The 19,205-nt window shown below is 47.4% G+C and overlaps 1 protein-coding gene across 4 annotated transcripts in view; it reads left to right on the top strand.

Moving 5' to 3' along the window:
- The window catches only part of TBC1D22B (TBC1 domain family member 22B), a 76,404-nt gene that overhangs the window by 35,300 nt on the left and 21,899 nt on the right, over nt 1-19,205 (top strand). For all 4 annotated transcript variants that reach the window (XR_013813989.1, XM_079780632.1, XM_079780634.1 and 1 more), the window contains 3 exons: nt 799-927; nt 2,260-2,325; nt 7,539-7,653. Coding sequence is in view for 3 of the 4 variants with exons in the window: in XM_079780632.1 (XP_079636758.1) it covers nt 799-927; nt 2,260-2,325; nt 7,539-7,653 (310 nt within the window). In the remaining variant the exon portion in view is untranslated. The remainder of the gene's footprint in view (nt 1-798; nt 928-2,259; nt 2,326-7,538; nt 7,654-19,205) is intronic.

The raw sequence follows: 19,205 nt of genomic DNA, 5'->3' as shown, positions 1-19,205 counted from the left end.
CAGTCCCTGCCTGCCAGGCATTCACTGTGGAATGTATTGCATGAGTATCTGGGAGAGGAAGGGTCTCCCTCCTGGCTGCTCCCCACCCCCAGTCCTGCAACCATGAATCATTGCCTCTGCCATTTCTAATTAAGTTCAAGAGCTGTGAAGAATAGATTGGTGAGAACGGAAGGAGAGCAGGAGGGGTAAGAATTGGGAGTGGGATCTAGACCAGAGACGAGAATGGAAGTTGGCCTGGAGCTGGGGCTAGGAGGGAGCTGCTGCCAGAAGTTCTGTGTCTGGACATTGCAGCTGCTACGTCACAGATTCCATTCAGCTTCCCACGCTGCTAATTCCAAATGCTAACATGGAAAAGAATACTGACATGGCACATACTTACATGGCACATCACTGAGATTTGCCGTAGACACGACCGTCTCCCTGTGATTCTCAGAAGTGTTGCCTTGTACACACATAGCCCTCAGAGGTCCTGACTTGGGTCCGGTTCCCCCCGACTGACCTACATGCACTGCTCTCTGTGCTAGCTCACCAGCAGTGCAAGCTCCAAGTCCAGCACAGGCTACAAGAGGAAATAATCCTGGGAACGCTGGCCTTGGCTCATCTGCCCACATATGGGTCTCACTGAATGAGGGAAGGCAGACACGGTGGCCGAAACCAAAATGGGACCCACCCTTGTTTTCGTGGCAGTTTTCCTTCCATTTCTCTGATAGTTTCCAAGTCACTGCTCAGACTAAAATAAAAATTAAGGATTCCTCCAACCAGCATCTGTCCCCATCTGACTAGCCGTCCTGTCCACAGGGCTATCTCCCAGCCAACACCGAGAGGAGGAAGCTGACCCTGCAGAGGAAGCGGGAGGAATATTTTGGCTTCATTGAGCAGTATTATGACTCTCGAAATGAGGAACATCACCAGGACACCTACAGACAGGTACAGTTATCACCTGCTGCCCTTTGCTTGCTAGTCATAATCTTAAGGTGTGTCTTCTGGGAGTGCTATCAGGGAACAGATTTCCCAAGTCTTCAGGCTATGGTGTGCTGCTTAGGAATGCTATTTATTCCTGGGAGTATGCAGAGTAGGTTTGGGGGGTCTGGGAAAAATTAGTCCCAGAACTGCTTTCCCTTTTTCTAATTCAGTAGCTCTGGTTTTAATCATTTTAAATAGATCCCCTCACCCCCACTCCCTCACCCCACCCCAGGCCAATGGCAGTGCTTCTCAAACTTTAATGTGCATACTAATAACCTAGGATTTTGGTGAAATCCTACTTAGGGATTATGATAAAAAGCACATTCTAATTCAGTAGGTCTGGGGTGAGACCTTCACTTCTAATCAGCTCCCAGGTGAGGCCAGCGCTGCTGTTCCACAGACCTCATGCGAGTAGTAAGGATTATGGGGCACAAGATGAAAGATGCATTCACTCAGGAGTGGTCCAGTCCCCCTGGACATGCATCAGTGCCTGGTTAGCACCCATGCCTCTCTGTTTGTCTGTAGGAGTTGTCGCCATCAGCAGCCTTGGCCGGGAGCGTTCCATCATTGCTCATAGTGGTCCCCATGCCTGTGGGAAGGTGGAGGGGGAGAAGAGCAGTCTGGTGGTTGCAGAAGAGGGAAAAGACGGGGGAGGCAGCTGTCTACAACAAGCCCTAAGAACTGAAGTACCCTCTGCCGCTGCCAACACAGTCCTTACAATTGTTAGACTGGGCACTGGGGAATCCGAGGCCCAAACCCACTGTAGTGCCCCCTTTGGAACCAGAAGTCAGAACTTGCGGTGCCAGTTACTGAAGGTCAGCTCCCCCAGTCTCCCCCTCTTCTTCACAGTGACTTCAGGAGCAGGTCCTTCTTGGTTCCCTGTCCTGGCACATTTTTGCAGCTGTCAGAGCTCTTACCAGTAGTTCCTGGAAACTGCTGATGACTAAGATTTGGAAAGAAGGGTCCACATTTTGTTCATAACTATGAAAGAAGTGAAACAGACTTCAGAGCAATAGGAAAAAGCAGGGGGTTCTCTCAGGTGTGAAGCCTGTTGCTATTTGTGATAAGTGGTTTTGGGGGGAGTTTTCCTCACTGTTCAGTAACCTGTTGCTATCGTGGAAACGTATTTGAGATGGACAGGTTGGTTTAACTAGATGTTTTTTGTATGTCAGTTAGTTCTTTCTAAAGATAAATTGTGCTCTCACTCTTACTCCCTTGACACTAGTTCTTATAAGAAAATAACATCTCAGAAAAATAAGGTGGCATTTGTGTTTGGCCATGGCTTCTCTTTTTCAGATCCACATTGACATTCCAAGGACGAATCCTCTCATTCCATTGTTCCAGCAACCACTTGTACAGGAGGTGAGGGAAGTACTTAACGTTCTCAGCCCTTCTCCCCTCATATTTCTGCGGCCCCTGTTCTGTGTGGATGGGTGCTGGAGCCTTCTCCCTAACCACAGCAGGTTTACAGCTAACGTGGTGTACCTGTGTGCAGATGTGGAGTTGTGGCCCCTTCAGAGCACTTTCTTGTGTATTCTCATGTTCTCTTCCTAACAGACCCTTGGGCCAAGTACTGCTGAGAGTTTAAGGGGCTTGCCCCCAGTCTTAAGGCTACCTGGTGACAGAATGAACTCTAGAGCCCACATCTTAGAATTCCTAGTCCGGTGTTTGTTCTGCTTTATCAAGCTGAGATAATGATTTTGATTTTTCTTATTGTTTTAAATATACGTAACGAAACAACCATCACCACCATCCATCTCTAGAACTTTTTATTTTCCCAAATTGAAACTGCCCCCATCTATCCTATCCTATATAATAAAAGGCTAATATGCAAATTGACCAAACGGTGGAAGGACTGGTCACTATGCGTGCACTGACCACCAGGGGGCAGACACTCAATGCCGGAGCTGTCCCCTGGTGGTCAGTGCACTCCCACAGCGGGAGTGCTACTCAGCCAGAAGCCCTGAGCCAGGCTCACAGCTGGAGAGCACAGCAGCGGTGGTGGGAGCCTCTCCTGCCTCCGTGGCAGCACTAAGGGTGTCCAACTGCCCGCTTAGGCCCACTCCCCGGGGGCCTGGTCTGCGGATATCGGGCCGAAACCGGCAGTTCTACATCCCCCGAGGGGTCCCAGATTGCGAGAGGATGCAGGCCAGGCTGAGGGACCCCACTGGTGCACGGATTAACTAGGCCTCTCGTTAAACAATAACTAACTCTATTTCCCAGCAGCCACCATTCTACTTTCTTTCTCCATGAATTTGACTCTCAGTACCTGTAATAAGTGAGATCATACAATATTTGTTCTTTGGTGTCTAGCTTATTTCACTTCACATAATAACTTCAAGGTTCATCCATGTTATAGCATGTGCCAGAACTTCCTTCCTTTTTAAGGATGAATATTTCATTATATGTATATAACATATATTATTGATCCATTCATCTACAGTCAACAGTTCATAATGCTGCTATGAACATGGGCAGGCAAATATCTGTTTGAGTCCCTGTTTCAAATTTTTTTTTTTTAATCCTCACCCCAGGATATTTTTCCCATTAGTTTTTTTAGAGTGGAGGAAAGGGGGAAAGAAACAGAGAAATATTGATGTGAGAGAGACACATCAATTGGTTGTCTCCCACACGCGCCCCAACCAGGGCCAAGGATTGAACCTGCAACGGAGGTATGTGCCCTTGACTGGGAATCGAACCCACAACCTTTTTGGTCTGTGGGTCAACACTCTAAACCAGCCAGGACCTGTTTTATACTCTTTTGGGTATGTACCCAGAAGTCTCTACTGGGGGAACCCTCATGACTTACCAATAGCATCAAGAAGATTTAGAGGTTGACACGATTATTTAACCTGTAAGAGCTAAGAAGAAGCTAAAAACCCATTCAGGATCCCTCTGTGTCTCCCGTACAGTTTCTTACAAATCAGCTCTGCTTATTCTCCATTTTAACTTGCGGACGTTCAGATACTTCTACCTGTGCATGTTTACTCTAAACTTGGAGACGGGGAAAGTAGCTTGTAAAAAAGGCTTCTCCTAATAGTGGAACCTGAATACAAAGAAGGAAAAATCAAACTGTAGTCTTTTCAACTTTTCTCAAATCACCTTTCTGTCTAGCAGGCTTTAGTCCTGTTTTTTCTTTTCTTTTTAATATGTTTTTATTTATTTCAGAAAGAGGAAGGGAGAAGGAGAAAGGGAAACATTAATGATGAGAGAGAATCATTTATCGACTGCTTCCCATACACCTCCTACTGAGGATGGAGCCTGAAACTCAGGCATGTGCCCTGACTAGGAATCAAACTGTGACCTCCTGGTTTATGGGTTGACCCTCAACCACTGAGCCACACCAGCTGACAAGTCCTCTTAAATAGAGTAAACTGCTAACTGGGGAGCAGAGAACGGAGTGACCCTGAATACTGAAAGACTTGCTTTGCAAACCTGAAAGGCACGTCGGCATTAACTAGAATAAGTCAGAATTACCCACACTGGTAGAAGAGATGTAGAAAAACCTTCAGAGATTATCCTCTCCTCTCCTCTCCTCTCTGCAAGACCAGATCATCCCAGATTTGTTCCATAGTGAAAATGCCATGGTCTCCTGTGGTAACCAGAATACTGTTCAATTTCCACCTCTTTGACATCTTCACTGGTTCAGGGTGAGTGTGTCTGCATTGTCCCATCCTTACTGTAGAGGACTGGCCAGAGTTAAAACCAGTCTCCAGGATTTGTGTATTCACAAGGGGCTGGAAGTGTGGAGTACAGGTCTGGTTAGCCCTTCAGAAGGACTGACCTGGAGGAGCTTTTAACAGAGACATCCAGACAGACACAGGCCACAGGAGGTGTGAGGAGACAGAGTGGGGTAGATAATCCTTGGCATCTTCCTGAACATGGCTGGTCTAGCTTGACCTACAGTTTCTAGGGTAATTTAGCAGCAGAGAGGAAAGAATGTAGGTTGGCCCCCATTAGAGTGTTGGGTCTAACACAAATGAGGACACTTTGCCCTTCCCTCAGCCCCAGAGAGCAAGTGGGCACGGGTAGGGCAGAGGCAGAGAGGCCAGCGCCTTCCACCCAGGGCTCTGTTCTCACTCCTGGAAGTGCAGGAGTGTTGACAGTGGGAGTGTCTTAGCTCGGCCAGCTGGGAGGCAGGCTCAACACGTGTCTATAGATTCCTAGTAGAAGAGATTCCTCCACTAGCTACCCCACTACAAACCATACAACCATTTCCTTTTTACCGTTCTCCCTGGGAGCTTTTTTGTCCCTCTGCCTGACCTCTGAGAGGGCCTCTTTAATTTGCCCCCAGAGCCGACTGTTTGGGGCTCTGCAAGCCCATGTGCTATGGAGGCCCCGTAGTCTCCTGTCCCTCTGTACGTCACCAACACCTCTGTCACCCTCGTGTGATTCATGGAGACATGGACAGTCCATGTTGAGCCCAGGAGTTGTGGTCAGTGGGATGAAGCCAGGGAGTATTAGCAGGCTGAGAGAAGACGGGGAAAGCTCAGGGGGCCTAATGGAAGCAGAGGGGAGTGTGCTGAGTGGGACAGGGCCAGACTCTGTGACGGGACCATAAAGATCTCTTCTTTCTTCCCATCCTAAGCCTCTGGCCTCTTGTGGCTAATATGCTTAACCCCAGAGGCTTTTCCATGGAGGCTGTGGCTGATTTCTCTGCTCTCAGATTCCCAGCTGTAGTAATCCATAGAATTTGATTTATTTAACTCCCTATCCCTAGCAAACGTCTGGGTTGCATCCTGATATATGAAGTGACTTCCTGCATTTATCGTCTATCACTAGATCTTTTTCTGTCTCAGCGGGGAGAAAGGAGAGGGCGGTAGAGAAGGTATTTCCTATCTACATCCTGTAATGACAAAAAGGATTTAGCAGAAGCATCAGAACTTAGATGTTCTGAATAACGACATCCTGAATCAATGACATCATTGCGAACCTTTTTCTAAGCCGTTGGGTCACCATTCCCCGCCCCCCCCCCCCCCCGCCCCAATTTAATATCATAGTGACTAGATGCTGAAAACACAAAGGGCAAGAAGTATTTACCTCTACTTAAAAACAATTAGTGTCTTAGAAACTTTATATTCCTACTAGTGACCCGGTACATGAAATTCGTGCACATTAAAAGGGGGTTAATTAGAGCAAATAATTTAATATTGCTATTTGCCCTTTCTCTATAATAGAAGTGTCAGAGATGAAAGAAAATTAGTAAAATGTATATGAAAACCTTCCTCCTGTCAGAGTCTGGGGCACACCAAGGGACCCAGAGTCAAGTCCCTGCCCACCCACATGCACCTCAAAATCACGTGAGACCCAGACCTGGCCGTCACCCCCCCTCATTGGGCTAGATCTAGACCCGGCCAGTCCCACCCTTGTCAATCCCTGCCGGGCAGGGGGCGTAACCTCAGGTCCCCTGGCCCGGCGCCAGGATGCGGGGCATGGCCTGAGGTCCCCCAGTCCAGACCGGGGTGGGGGGTGTGCCTTGAGGTCCTCTGTCAAGCCCCACTGGGTTGGGGGCATGGCCTGAGGTCCCCGTCAAGCCCCGCCAGGTGGGGGGGTTGCAGCCTCAGGTCCCCCGGCCCAGAACCGGGAGGGGGGCGCAGTCTCAGGTCCCCCATCAAGCCCCGCTGGGCAGGGGCACAGCCTGAGTTCCCCTGACCCAGCACTGGGGATGCACCTTGAGGTCCCCCGTCAAGCCCTGCTGGGTGGGGAGCACGGCCTGAGGTCCCTTGTCAAGCCCCGCCAGGCAGGGGGGTGCAACCTCAGGTCCCCTGGCCCGGTGCTGGGGCAGGGGCGTGCGGTCTGAGGTCCCCCGGCCTGGTGCCGGGGTGGGGGGAGCAGCCTGAGGTCCCCTAGCCCAGCACCAGGACAGGAAGTGCACCTTGAGGTCCCCCATCAAGCCCTGCTGGGCGAGGGGCGTGGCCTCAGGTCCCCTGGCCTGGCACCAGAGCAGGGTCGTGGCCTCAGGTCCCCATCAAGCCCTGCTGGGTGGGGGGGGGGGTGCGGCTTGAGTTCCCCCCACCCAGCACTGGGGGTGTACCTTGAGGTTCCCCCGTCAAGCCCCACTGTGTGGGGAGCACGGCCTGAGGTCCCCTGTCAAGCCCTGCCAGGCACGGGGGCACAGCCTCAGGTCCCCTGGCGTGGTGCTGGGGCGGGGGGGGGCAGCCTGAGGTTCCCTGGCCTGGTGCTGGGGTGGGGGGTGCGGCCTGAAGTCCCCTGTCAAGCCCCACCTGGTGGGGGGCATGGCCTGAGGTCCCCCAGCCTGACACCAGGGCGGGGGGCACGGCCTGAGGTCCCCTGTCAAGCCCCACAGGGGCGGGGGAAGGCGTAGCCTCAGGTCCCTGCTGATTGCTTGTTAAGGCTCCTTAAGGGAACTTGGCCTCAGCTGTGGGTGCAGCCATCTTTGTGATGGAGTGCTGGTCAATTAGCATATTCCCTCTTTATTAGATAGGATACTTTATCTTGTAGTATTTAAAATATTTTCCTAAAAATTCTGCAGCAACTTTAAGATGAATTGTGAGGTAGGTAAATGGAGGGAGTGTATCCCCATGGTTTAACAGTCATGTCTCTTTCTTTCCTAGATCTTCGAAAGAATTCTATTTATTTGGGCCATCCGACACCCTGCCAGTGGGTATGTCCAGGGAATTAATGACCTGGTCACTCCGTTCTTTGTCGTCTTCCTCTCAGAACATGTGGGTAAGAAGCATGAGTACCAAGTTGAACAAGCTATTGTTCTTTCTCGTCTTTGGTCTGTTTGTTCTCCCCGAGTGCAGCCAGTAGGCCTGTCTTGCTGAGAAAGGACAGTGACTTTGGAGTACACAGCGAAGCCTATTTTTTGTTGTTGTTAATCCTCACCCAAGTATATTTTTTTCCATTGATTTTCAGAGAGAGTGGAAGGGAGGGGGAGAGAGAAACATCGATGTGAGAGAGACACATCGATTGGTTACCTCCCACACACACCCCAACCGAGGCCAGAGATAGAGCCTGCAACCGAGGTATGTGCCCTTGACAGGAATCAAACCTGGGACCCTTCAGTTCGTGGGCTGATGCTCTAACCACTGAGAAAACTGGCTAGGGTCACAGCTAAGCCTATTTTAATAGCAATAGCAGCCTGAAATTTCTCTCTTGAAATGGTCGCAAATCTCACCTAAAAAGACATGCTTTGTCACAAGAATGACCAAATTGATATGTTCTGTCATAAACAGATGGTTTGATGGTTATGTGAAGTTGTTTTAGGATTATTTTGAAGTTGTTTGAAATATGCCCTCATCCATGAAAGCTGGAATTTTAGATTGTATATAGGACTTCCCACTTTGGTTCACATGCTTTTTTTTTCCCCCCCATCCTCACACGACGATATTTTTCCCATTGATTTTTAGAGAGAGTGGAAGAGAGAGGGAGAGACAGAGAGAAACACCTATGTGAGAGGAACACATCAATTGGTTGCTTCCAGCATGCCCCAGACCAGGGCCAGGAGCCTGCAACTGAGGCACATGCCCTTGACTGGAATCGAACCCGGGACCCTTCAGTCCTCAGACTGACGCTCTATCCACTGAGCCAAAGCAGCTAGGGCTACATGCTATTTTTCAGTGGCAGGATGTGGACATGTAGAGGGGTAGGTTGTGGCACCAGAATCCAGCTCACATTGGAGGTAATGGAATGGACTGAGGCGAGCACCACACCTTGATTTCTTCCCTTCCTCCTCCACCTCTTACTCCACTGGATTCCTGTCACTTTGGGTAGAGTGATTAGATGTCACGGTGGCAGTGCAGCCCAAGCCTCCTCCCCTGGCCAGGCCTAAATCAGGCACAAGTCTTGAAAGGATTTGAGGATGCTCCTCTTTTTTTGGTTTCCTTAATCACTTGTGCTTAGAGGTTCAAAGGAAAACCCATCTGTCATGGCCTGATGCTTTGTTCTTTTAGTTAAAGAGAAGCTCATAGGGAATCAGAACATTGAAAAGGTTCTTAGAAAAGCATCCATTCAATCTGCTCACCTCACAGATGGGTTGTAAGATTCTCTGCCTTCTTACTAGTGGCAGAACTAGGACTAGAACTTTTTATTTTTTTAAACTTGGAATAAGGGGAAAGAGGGTGGGTAATTGTGGTTTTTGGAGGAGACCATTGTAGGGGCCAGGAGGGTAATGAGAAGTGGACTAGAGTGGAGACCCTTGACATGGGAGGGGCTAAGAAACATCTCACTTGATTTGTCCTATTCAGGTTTTCTGAAAGGACTTAGAGGGATGGTGTTTTAGTCTCCATGAGGCAGTCTCAAAAAGTAAGACAACATGAGTGAAATAAGTCAGACAGAAAAAGCTAAGAACCATATGATTTCACTCATGTGGAATATAAAACTGAAACTTCAGGGGAAAAAACAAACAAAACTGAAACTTATGAACACAAACAGCAGAATGGTGGTTGCCAGAAGGAAGGGGGTACAGGATAAAGGGAGTCCTAATATGAGGTGACAGGAGAAGATTTGACTTTGGGTGGTGGCACATGATACAATATACAGATCTTGTAACATAGAAATCCACACATGAAACCTGTATGTTCATGTTGACCATTATCACCCCAATCAATTTAATAAATAAAAATATTTTTAAACGTAAGACAACAAAATGACATCATCCTGGTTCCCCTTAATTAGCAGCAACCAGGGCAGAACTGGAGTCAGAGTGGAAGGTCACTCTTGCCCACTCTGTCAGGTGAACCTAAGCAGAAGCATGACTAGTAAAATTTAGCCACCAGAAGTGTATAAATAAAGCTTTTGCTAGAGGACTTCTCATTTTCCCCTCACATTAATAGGTCAACTATTGGAAGTAGCTTAATTCTCGGTGTTTAATTTTTTAAGAGCAATGCAACTGATGGGATCTTTTTGGTTGCTTCTTGCAATTCTTTGATAGATAGGACTGCATTCTAATCTTGGTATTTGGCTTGTCAGCGCCCCCTGCTGACCCACCGTGTTTATGCAGTGCAGCGTGGGCCTCTGGCAAGCCTTCCATAGCTGTTTCGCCTCTGCAGCATACTTCAGATTCCCTTCTCCTAGACCTAGGGAGGCGGGGCCCATTCATTTTTTACTAACATTTTAACCATGTTATGTTTTAAGTATATGTAAAAGTAGGTAAAATAATAATACAAATCCCCATATAATTATTACCCAACTTCAACAGCCAGTCTTGTGTCATCTGTACCTCTGTTCATTCTCCATCCCCTCAGCTTTGGGAGCTGATCTCAATATCAAGCATCATATTTCATCCATAAATATTTTCATATGTATCTCTAGAACATAATAATGAAAGAAACCCACAGCCATAATGCAATTATTACATCTAAAAAGTAATAACTCCTTAATATAATCTCATAGACAACAGTATTTAAATTTTCCTGATTCTCATAAATATATTTAACAGTTTGAATTAGAGTCCAAATCAGGTCCACGCATTCTAGTTGGTTGATACATCTCACCTGTTCCCATCCGTCTCTCTTCCCTTAGGATTTTGTTGGGTTAGCCCTTGTTTTTCCAGTTTCCAAACCTAGAGAGGGGCTTTGCCATTACCAACCAGGAATGTCACCCTGATTTTTAAAGCACTTTATCATTTGCAAAGTACTACCTGATTTCATCTAGTAGGCCCCAGGCTCTCTCTTTTTAAAAATCAATTATCTTCCTTTTGTTGTTGTTGTTGTTATTTCTTCTTGATTTTTAGAGAGAAAGGAAAGCGGGGGGGGGGGGGGGGGGCGGAGAATAGAACATTGATGTAAATGGGAAACATTGATCAGTTGCCTCCCGTATGTGCCCCAAGAGGTATCAAACCCACAACATTTTGGTGTACAGGACAACATTCCAACCAACTGAGCCACCCAGCCAGGGTCCAATATATCTTTAAGGTAGGTGTATCAGCCCATGTTACAGGTGAATCCAAGGTTCAGAGATTTAATGAGCTTTTAGAACTCAAACCCAGGTCTTTTGACCTTAATACCTGTGCTCTTTATATGACTCGGTGGTATCTCATTTCAGATATACTTGTCCTTGGACCTCTAATGGCTCCCTCTACTCCATTCTCTGCTCCAAAGCAGGTAGCAAGCACATTTCTTATTGCTCTCTGCCTTTAAAAAAAATTGCAGTAGAAGTACATGCTCATTAAAAAATCAAAACAATTTAGAAGTGTTATTACCCTCCCCCCACCAGAGATAACTACTATTATTGATCTTTGGTGCATATTCTTCCAGAACTTTTCCTGCGTGTGGATAGACCTGCTTGTACTATTTTTCTTTGTTGCGGTTGGAAAAATGGGATCAAACTACTCATATTTTTCTGTATCTTGCTTATTTTCATTCACAAACATCATGGCTTCCTTTCCAAGTCTATACATATAGATCTACCCCACTTCATCATTTTCATAGTATTCATGAATATTTATTTTCATAATAAGACTTTACTGTAGTTTATTTAACAGTTCTTCTATAGAAGGACATTTAAATTATCTGCACTTTTTAGCTGTTAAAAATGACATTGCAATGAATATCCTGTACATATTTCCTTGTGTTTTTGAGTTCACGGATTCATGCACATTGAAAGGAAAGAAATTAGAAGGTGGCCGGACATGCCCTGGAGCCAACTTCCCATGGCCCTCCCTGGTGTCTGCGGAGTGAGCGGGGTCCCTCCGGCAAGTGGGGTCCCTTGGCCTGGCCTGCGGGGATCGGGCTGAAACCGGCTCTCCGACATCCCCCGGGGGGTCCTGGAGTGCAAGAGGGCACTCTGCAAAGTTGCTGTCTTACAGGGTGTGGAACACAAACACAAGTGTGCAGTAAACCAGATTCGGGGCCCACATGCCCCAGCAGCAACATAACCCACGTGGAAGGTGGAATTGCTCAGCCCCGCGAGGAATCGAGCTCCCTCCTCTCTGGTTTTGGGGTGTGTCACCTGAGGACTGCCGCTGCCAAGTCACTGCAGCTTGGTAGCTCCTGCATTGAGCATCTTCCCCCTGGTGGTCAGTGCATGTCATAGGAATTGATCAGATGGTCGAACACTTAGCATATTAGCTTTTTATATATATAGATTTACTCCTTGAGCTCTGATTCTTTGCATCTTGTGAGACACTCTGCTGGGCAGCAGGCCACCTTTTAAACACACAGAGTCTTCCAGAGCACACGGGCGGATCAAACATCAGGAAGGGACACTTAGAAGTCTTAGCAAGGCTGGCGCAGCCATCTCCAGATGTCTAAGCTCCGAGTGTCAGAGTACAGTTAGTACATGGAGAGCACCCCTGAGCCTTTTCCATGGTTACCCATCTTTACTTGGAGGGAGAACAACAAAATTATAATAGCTGCCATTTATTTACATGTGAATGCTTACCATGTGTGGACTAAAGCCTTGTTAATCGTTTTATTTAATCCTCACGATAATCCTGTGAAGTAGGTACTATTATCCCCATTTTATAGATAAGCCAGCTAAGGATTAGAGAGGTTAAATAACTTGCCCAAAGTCAGATGGCCAGAAGGTTCGGGAGCCTTTATTTAAATACAGTTCACTTAGTATATTTTTGTTTCATCCATATTGTAGCATTGTCAGTACTTCATTCCTTTTTAGTATTCAATAATATTTCATTGTGTGGCTATACCACACTTTATCTGCTCATCAGTTGATGGATATAAATTATGTTTCAAAGAAACAAAGCATATAGACTTCTCGGCAGCCTCAAGGCCTTTCTTGGACATAGATACAACATTGTGGCCTTCAAGAATAGTTCTCTTCTCTGAGTAATAATCCTTCTCTTATCCCCTTCGCTAATGGTGCCATATCCTAATAAGGCAGCTGCTAGGAAGGTTTGTGCTATGACCTCTCTGATATGATGCTCCCTAGTTCAGGAGGCCTGAGTATCCTATGCTCAGGGATCAGGCCAGGCAGCTGCCCTCGGCCTCCTGTGCACATGTCACCAGGCAGCCTCAGCCCACTGCCCATCTCACTGAGCTGTAGCATGGAGGATCTGCCCAGGTAGGGCTGTGGGACCCACTTGCCTCCCAGACATTATTTGGCCTCTTTCCTAAGACCTTCCCCATCTGTTCTCTGTCACTTTCATAAATTAGTACCTGAGCTTGCTTCATGTTTTGTGTCACGTTTTCTATAAAATAGTTGAAAACAGACCCAGACACCCTCTGAGTCGATAGAGAAGTTGTCCATACTAGCCTCGCCCTCAGGCAGCTTCTTTCTCAGACAGAAGCAGGGCCTCTGCGGATAAGCCCGTGTCTGGGTCCAGGGTGACTATGATCCCTGAGACTGCAGAATACCTCTAGTCTGCAATCTCTAAACCTTTGGACTTAGACGATATTATTGAACATATTAAGTTGACATGTAATTGATAGTGAGGTCATCACCAAAATAAGCTGCTTAACAGCAACTACTTAAGTGACACATATGAGGAAATCACACAGGGGCTCAGGGCGTGTCCTGTTTTCAAAGGAAGAGACAAGCCTGATTTCTTTCGCTGCAAATGGGCCAGCGTGGAGCAACTCCCTCTTCTCTGCGTGACGCAGCACAGGAGCGTTTGCATTTCAGGTTGTTGAGAAGCACAACGGCACCGGAACTCGCCGAGGGCAGGCTTTCCCCTACTTCTCACATGTACCTGGTTCCCTGCGTGACATTCCCACTTGTCATGGATGCCCATCTAGGAAGGGCTACTTGTGACAGGGAACTCCAAACACCTTAAGTACCTTACCAGGAGAGAAAAGCTGCTTTCTCTCACATTAAAAGTCAAGAGGTTAGTAGTACAGGGCTTATACGCTGCTCGAAGACATCAAGGGTCCAGGCTCCCTTCTCTTGTTCTACATTCTCAGCGCGTGGCTTCCTTCTCGTGACCCAGCGTAGCTGTGAGTTCTAGCCGGGGTGGAGGAGGAAAGGGAGAAAGGCTTGCTCCTTCGCTTTAAGGACACTTCTGAAGTACGTGATGCTTGGGCTCAAGTCTCTTTCGTCTAAACTTAGCCTTATGTCTGTAACTGTCTGCAAGTGCAGCTGGAAAACAGTCTGTATCCCACGTGGCCAGTACCCTTAGGGGTCCTGTCACCAAGGAGGAAGGGGGACAGTTGTTTGTGGACAGCTGGCAGTCCTTGCTTCCCCTTGGCTCCTGAGATGCGGTGTTTGACTCCTCTCCTCCCCATACCCAGCCACCCCTTCCCCTCAGCAGCATTTCTGTCTCTTCAGTCAGAAATACTAAGAAGTGTTGATAATTCTTTTTTCTCATTCTTCATATCCAGTAAGTTACAAAGCTTTGATGATTTTATGTGCTAAATATTTCTGGAAGCTGTTTCCCTCTCCATTTATCCTATGACTGGTCTAGTTCAGGCCTGGACTGCTGAAATGGCCAAGTGTGTTTCCTCATCTCCAATTACATCCCCTTCAAACCCATCTTCCACACCATGTAAGCACACACTTGCCCATGTAGCTCCTCCGCTTAAAGCCCTTCAGTAGCATCCTATCACCAAGGGTGAAAATGTCCAGGTTCTCTAGCTGTTGTCATGCTAGGCCCTGGGTGAGCTAGGCCCTGCATCACCCCTTAAGCTCAGCAGTCCTGCATTGACATTTTAAATCATTCCTTGTTCTGCGCCATCCTTTTATCCCCTAGGCTAATCCTTGTGCTCCTTTAAGACTCCCCTTCCCCCTGGAAGCCTGTGCTGAGACTTCCTGCCGGCCCCCACCCCCCAGTGGCACGCTTTCCGTAATAACCCTTCCATTGCAGTTGTAGCGCTTCCCACAATGCCAGTTACTGTTTGTGCTTCCCTCCTGCTCTCTGCCACCAGACTATGATCCTTTGAGGCCAGAGACTGTTTATAAACATCTTTATATTCCCAGTGCCTTCATTTTGTCTCCCAAATATGCATTCCACATATCTAGAGCAATGAGAGAATGAAAAGATTGTGAGAACTTTGCAAGATATCCAGGAATTAGTATGGCTTTGCTGGGCTTGGCCACTGGAGGGCAGTGAATCACATACAATGCTCCGGTACTGTGCTGAGTTAGCCAAAAGTTCTCCCTGCTGAGGGCTGGAGATGGAGAACCATCACTCCTCAGCAAGTTTTATTGAGCACCTGTCCTGGGCTAGGCACTGGGGGTGTGCCCATAAACAAAGTGGGCAAAAATCTGCCGTTTACTTCTAGTTATTTATTCAAGGAAAAGGAAAGCTTATCATCCTAAAAGGCTGTACAACAATATTCACAGCAACTTTATTCATATAGACAAAAATTGTAAACAACCTAAATATCTGTTAACAGGAAAATGGATAATCATACATTGGAAAAGTACTCAGCAATAAGAAAGGACAAACTACTGATTAAAGGCAACAACATGGAAGAAACCACGACAAAACCATTATGTTGAACAAAGAAAGTACACATTGTGTGGTTTCATTTACGTAGAGTTTAAATGACCTGTGGCCATGGAAACCAGGACAGTGCTTGACGGTGGAGGCTGCCTGGGAAGAGACCTGGGAAACCTTCTTTGGTGATGGCAACGCTCTCTATTTGGACGGGGGCATTTTTGCACAGAAGCCTACATGTGTCAAAACAGAACTGTGCACTTATATGTAGTCAGCTGTATGTAAATTACATGTAAAAAGAAATCCTTTCCTACAGAAACACAACAAATAGAAATGTAGGTGTTAGTTGGATTGTGACGGTGCTACGGAGAAAACGAAGCAGGAAAGGACGAGGTGTGCCGTTGGCAAGAGTGGGAACGGACGCAGGCTTTAAGCAGGAGTGAGCCAGGTCACATTGCGAAGAGGATGTTTGAGCAAAGCCCTGAAGGAGGCAGGGGGCAGGCCAGTTAATTTTTGATGGTTACCTCAAAATTTCAGAGAAAATAAGTTAATATTAAACGCCCCACATACTGCCATGTGTTGCTCCTGGGCTCTGGGTTATACTGCAGCCCCCAGCTCTCAGTCATTCACTGGGAGGCCTCATTCTCCACTCACACCCGACTCTGCATGTGGTACCCACCCTGCCAGTCCTGTTCTTCCCTGTCTGATGGGGTGTGGATGCCAATGATAAAACTGGAAAAACTAATGGTGGGGTTTCATTATTGCCTTACGAGGACATTCCCTTTTCCTTTTTTAAATGTGAACTTTAGCCCTGGCCAGTGGGGCTCAGTTGCTTGGAGTGTCATCCTGTGCTCTGAGGGGTCGTGGGTTTGATTCCCGGTCTGCGTGCATACCCGGGTTGTGGGGTGGAGGAGGGAGGCATCCGATCAATGTTTCTCTCTTGCATCGATGTTTCTCTCCCTCTTCCTCTCTGCTTGTCTCCTTCTCCCTTCCTCTCTCTCTAAAATCAATTTAAAAAGGCCTGTCCTGGGTTGAGGATTAAAGTTTTGAAATGTAAACTTTACATTGCAATATAACATACATATTTTAAAGTACATGTATCATACATGCACAGCTTGATAAATTTCCGATAAATAACCAGCACCCATATCAGGACATGGAACATTTCCAGCACTGCAGAAGTCACCTCGGGTTCCCGCCTAGCCCCCCCACCCCAGCAAGGAAAGCTTCTTTAATCAGTTTTACCTATCTCTACACCTGATCAATTGAATCATGCAGTAAGGATATTTCATTCTCTATTTAATGCTATTGGTCTGGAGGGAATTGGGGGTGGAGCTGATGCTGAATTTGTTAGCGCTCTCCCTATTGGGACTCTGACCCTTTCCTCAAGATGCCTCCTGGCCCCTCTTCACAGCGAGGCAGCCTCCCCTGTGACAGGCAGCTGAGGGCTGTTAGAGGCTCTTCCCAGCAGTGGACGTGGATCTGGAGCCAGCCAGTCAGAGGGCGGCGCGAGCTGCTTTCCGCTGGCATTTGAGAGCAGTGTGTGCCTTTGGTGGGATGCCCAGTGTTGAATTTACTCTCATGGAGGAGGGAAGACTCCAAGGTCAGTTGTGGCTTGTCGTCTCTGGGCTGAGACCTAGCCTGCTCTCCCTGGCGCGTGGCACGAGGGATGTGTGCATGCTTGCTCACTTGCTCGTTCACTCTCATCCAACCCCAAGAATAAGTGAGAAATTGACAGAGGAGAAACCCAGGTAGCCAACACATTCAAGATGCTGGAGCCTAATGAGGAGCCTCTGAGCAGCTGACCTTGGCCTCGGGGGACCAGGACTTCCCAGAGCTCGTTCACATACACTGTGACACGCCGCCCATCTCTTGGGGGATCTTTGGGCAGGTCCTCGAAAGTTAGGTGTGTGCTGGACCTGTTCTCCTTGCCCCCGTAATCTGAATATGCAGAGTTTGGGCTCATATAATTTCATATAGACAAAAATTGTAAACAACCTAAATATCTGTTGTAGGACTGGATCCTACAGTCAGAACCAAGAGGCCCAGTTAACCAGCAGCCTCTCACGTTGGCTAAATAAGAGTAAAAGTAATACAGAAATAGAGAAAATTTGGTGGTTTTTTGTTTTAATTCATTTTACCCAGGGTGTCATGGCACTGGGTAGTGTATAGCCAGAGCCCATCTGTTAGTCTGAGTTAATGTCCAGCTTTTAGTCACTACCCTGATTGACAGGCACAGAGTCAGGAGGGGCTCCAGGGTCAGCTGCTTCTCTGTGTCTTTAAGACAGCACATCTCCTCTCACACAGTTTGGTACGTGATTTTCGTGAAACAGAGCTTCCTCCCTCTAGACTCTGCTCTGTAGGAACCTCCGAAGTCTTTCCTCTGACCCCCTCCCTGGGAGAGACCAGCTCTGCTCACTCTCCTTCCTCTGCGGTGGCTTTGCGTTCCTGTCATTAGCCGAGGGCCCTCACCCTCTCCATACGGAGGCTTGTGATGGCATCCTTGTCGCGGTCGCTGCCGTCACATACCTGCCTGAAAGTATGTATTCCTTGACACTTTTTCTTAAAACTTTTTGGATGAAAAATGTCAGTTTCTGTTTTATGAGATTCTCTAGATGTATGGCCGAAAAGATTTACGTTTTCCTTTTCTCAATTAGTTTACTTTTGTCATCAGAAAAGATGTAAGATATCCTTAGGAGTTTACTTTAGAAAAAACAAAGACAGGACCCAGGTGGGCCAGAGGCTGGGGAAGCGGCTGCCGGAATCCGGCCTGCGTCAGGCTCATCTTCTGACCCGGCAGCCAGTGTGGGGTTGCCCAGTCCCGATGGCTCCTGGGAAATGCCTAGAGCAGTGAGTGCACAGGTTCCTCTTGTCAGTTTAAGCAAAACCAGCTTTTCCCCAAAGCTGTTGAGGAGCTCTTGAGGTGTGTGTGAGGCTGATTTTAGGCCAAGACTTGGAGTTCTCAGAAAAATAAACATTTGACAGGAGCCAGGACTCAAGTACATTTTATCAGCTAATAAATGGGCATGTTCTTGGCAAGCCCACAGTGGGCAATTTGATTTTTATAAGGAGCTTTGGGTTTCCTCTTTTTGGATGCTTTGCCTCCTAAAATAGCCATAAAATATTCCTTAAAATCTCATTCCCACCAGTTTGAGTCCTGACTGCTGTATGTCTCTAACAACCGAAGACACTGGCCTCATTTGAGACTGCGTTGCTGGCATGGTTTCCCGTTCCAGCTCAATTAGATGCTGAATTTCCTCAAGTGGGACGTTTGATGGTCCTTCTGAACAGACTGTTTATGCTGAATGAGGCCCTTCAGAGAGCTGGGCCTCCCGCCTCTGCTGCTTTTTGCTGGTGCCTCAGCTCACAGTTTTTGACTGAATGTGTGAATTTCATCCTCCCAGCAGGCAGAACACTGCAAATAAACTCTTCCTGCTCTCGAAGTGCCGGTGAACTGTCCCACTGCCTGCAAAAGCGAAGGGCTAAAGGGAAGGCCTGGCACAAGGGCAGAACATGGGGAAACAACGGCCTCGAATCAATGCCCCCTAAGAGGGCTCAGCATCTGTCTGTTGGTCCCTTTGCTCCCTGGACAGACAGCTAAACGTTTGGAATTGGCAGTTACCAAGAGTGGCATCTTGCCAATGTAAGACCCCATGTTTTTAGAACTTCTCCTTAAGACCAAATGGTGGAAATGGAAACTTTGAAAATTGACTTATTTTTAAGGTACATTTTGGAATTAGGTTAAGTTTGGACGTGACTAACAGGAATCCAAAATAAATGAGACTCTGAAAACAACAAATGAACAAACAAAAACTCATAGACACAGACAGCAGTATGGTGGCTACCAGAAGGAAGGGGATGGAGGCCAGGGAAGGGGGGTAAATGTATAGTAACAGAAGATTTGACTTCAGCTGGTGGGCACACAGTGTAATATACAGATAAT

This window comes from Cnephaeus nilssonii, assembly GCF_951640355.1.
Source record: "Cnephaeus nilssonii genome assembly, chromosome: 9".
Taxonomy (NCBI): domain Eukaryota; kingdom Metazoa; phylum Chordata; class Mammalia; order Chiroptera; family Vespertilionidae; genus Cnephaeus; species Cnephaeus nilssonii.
Note: the sequence above shows the minus strand (reverse complement) of the source record. Positions and strands in the feature narration are given on the sequence as shown.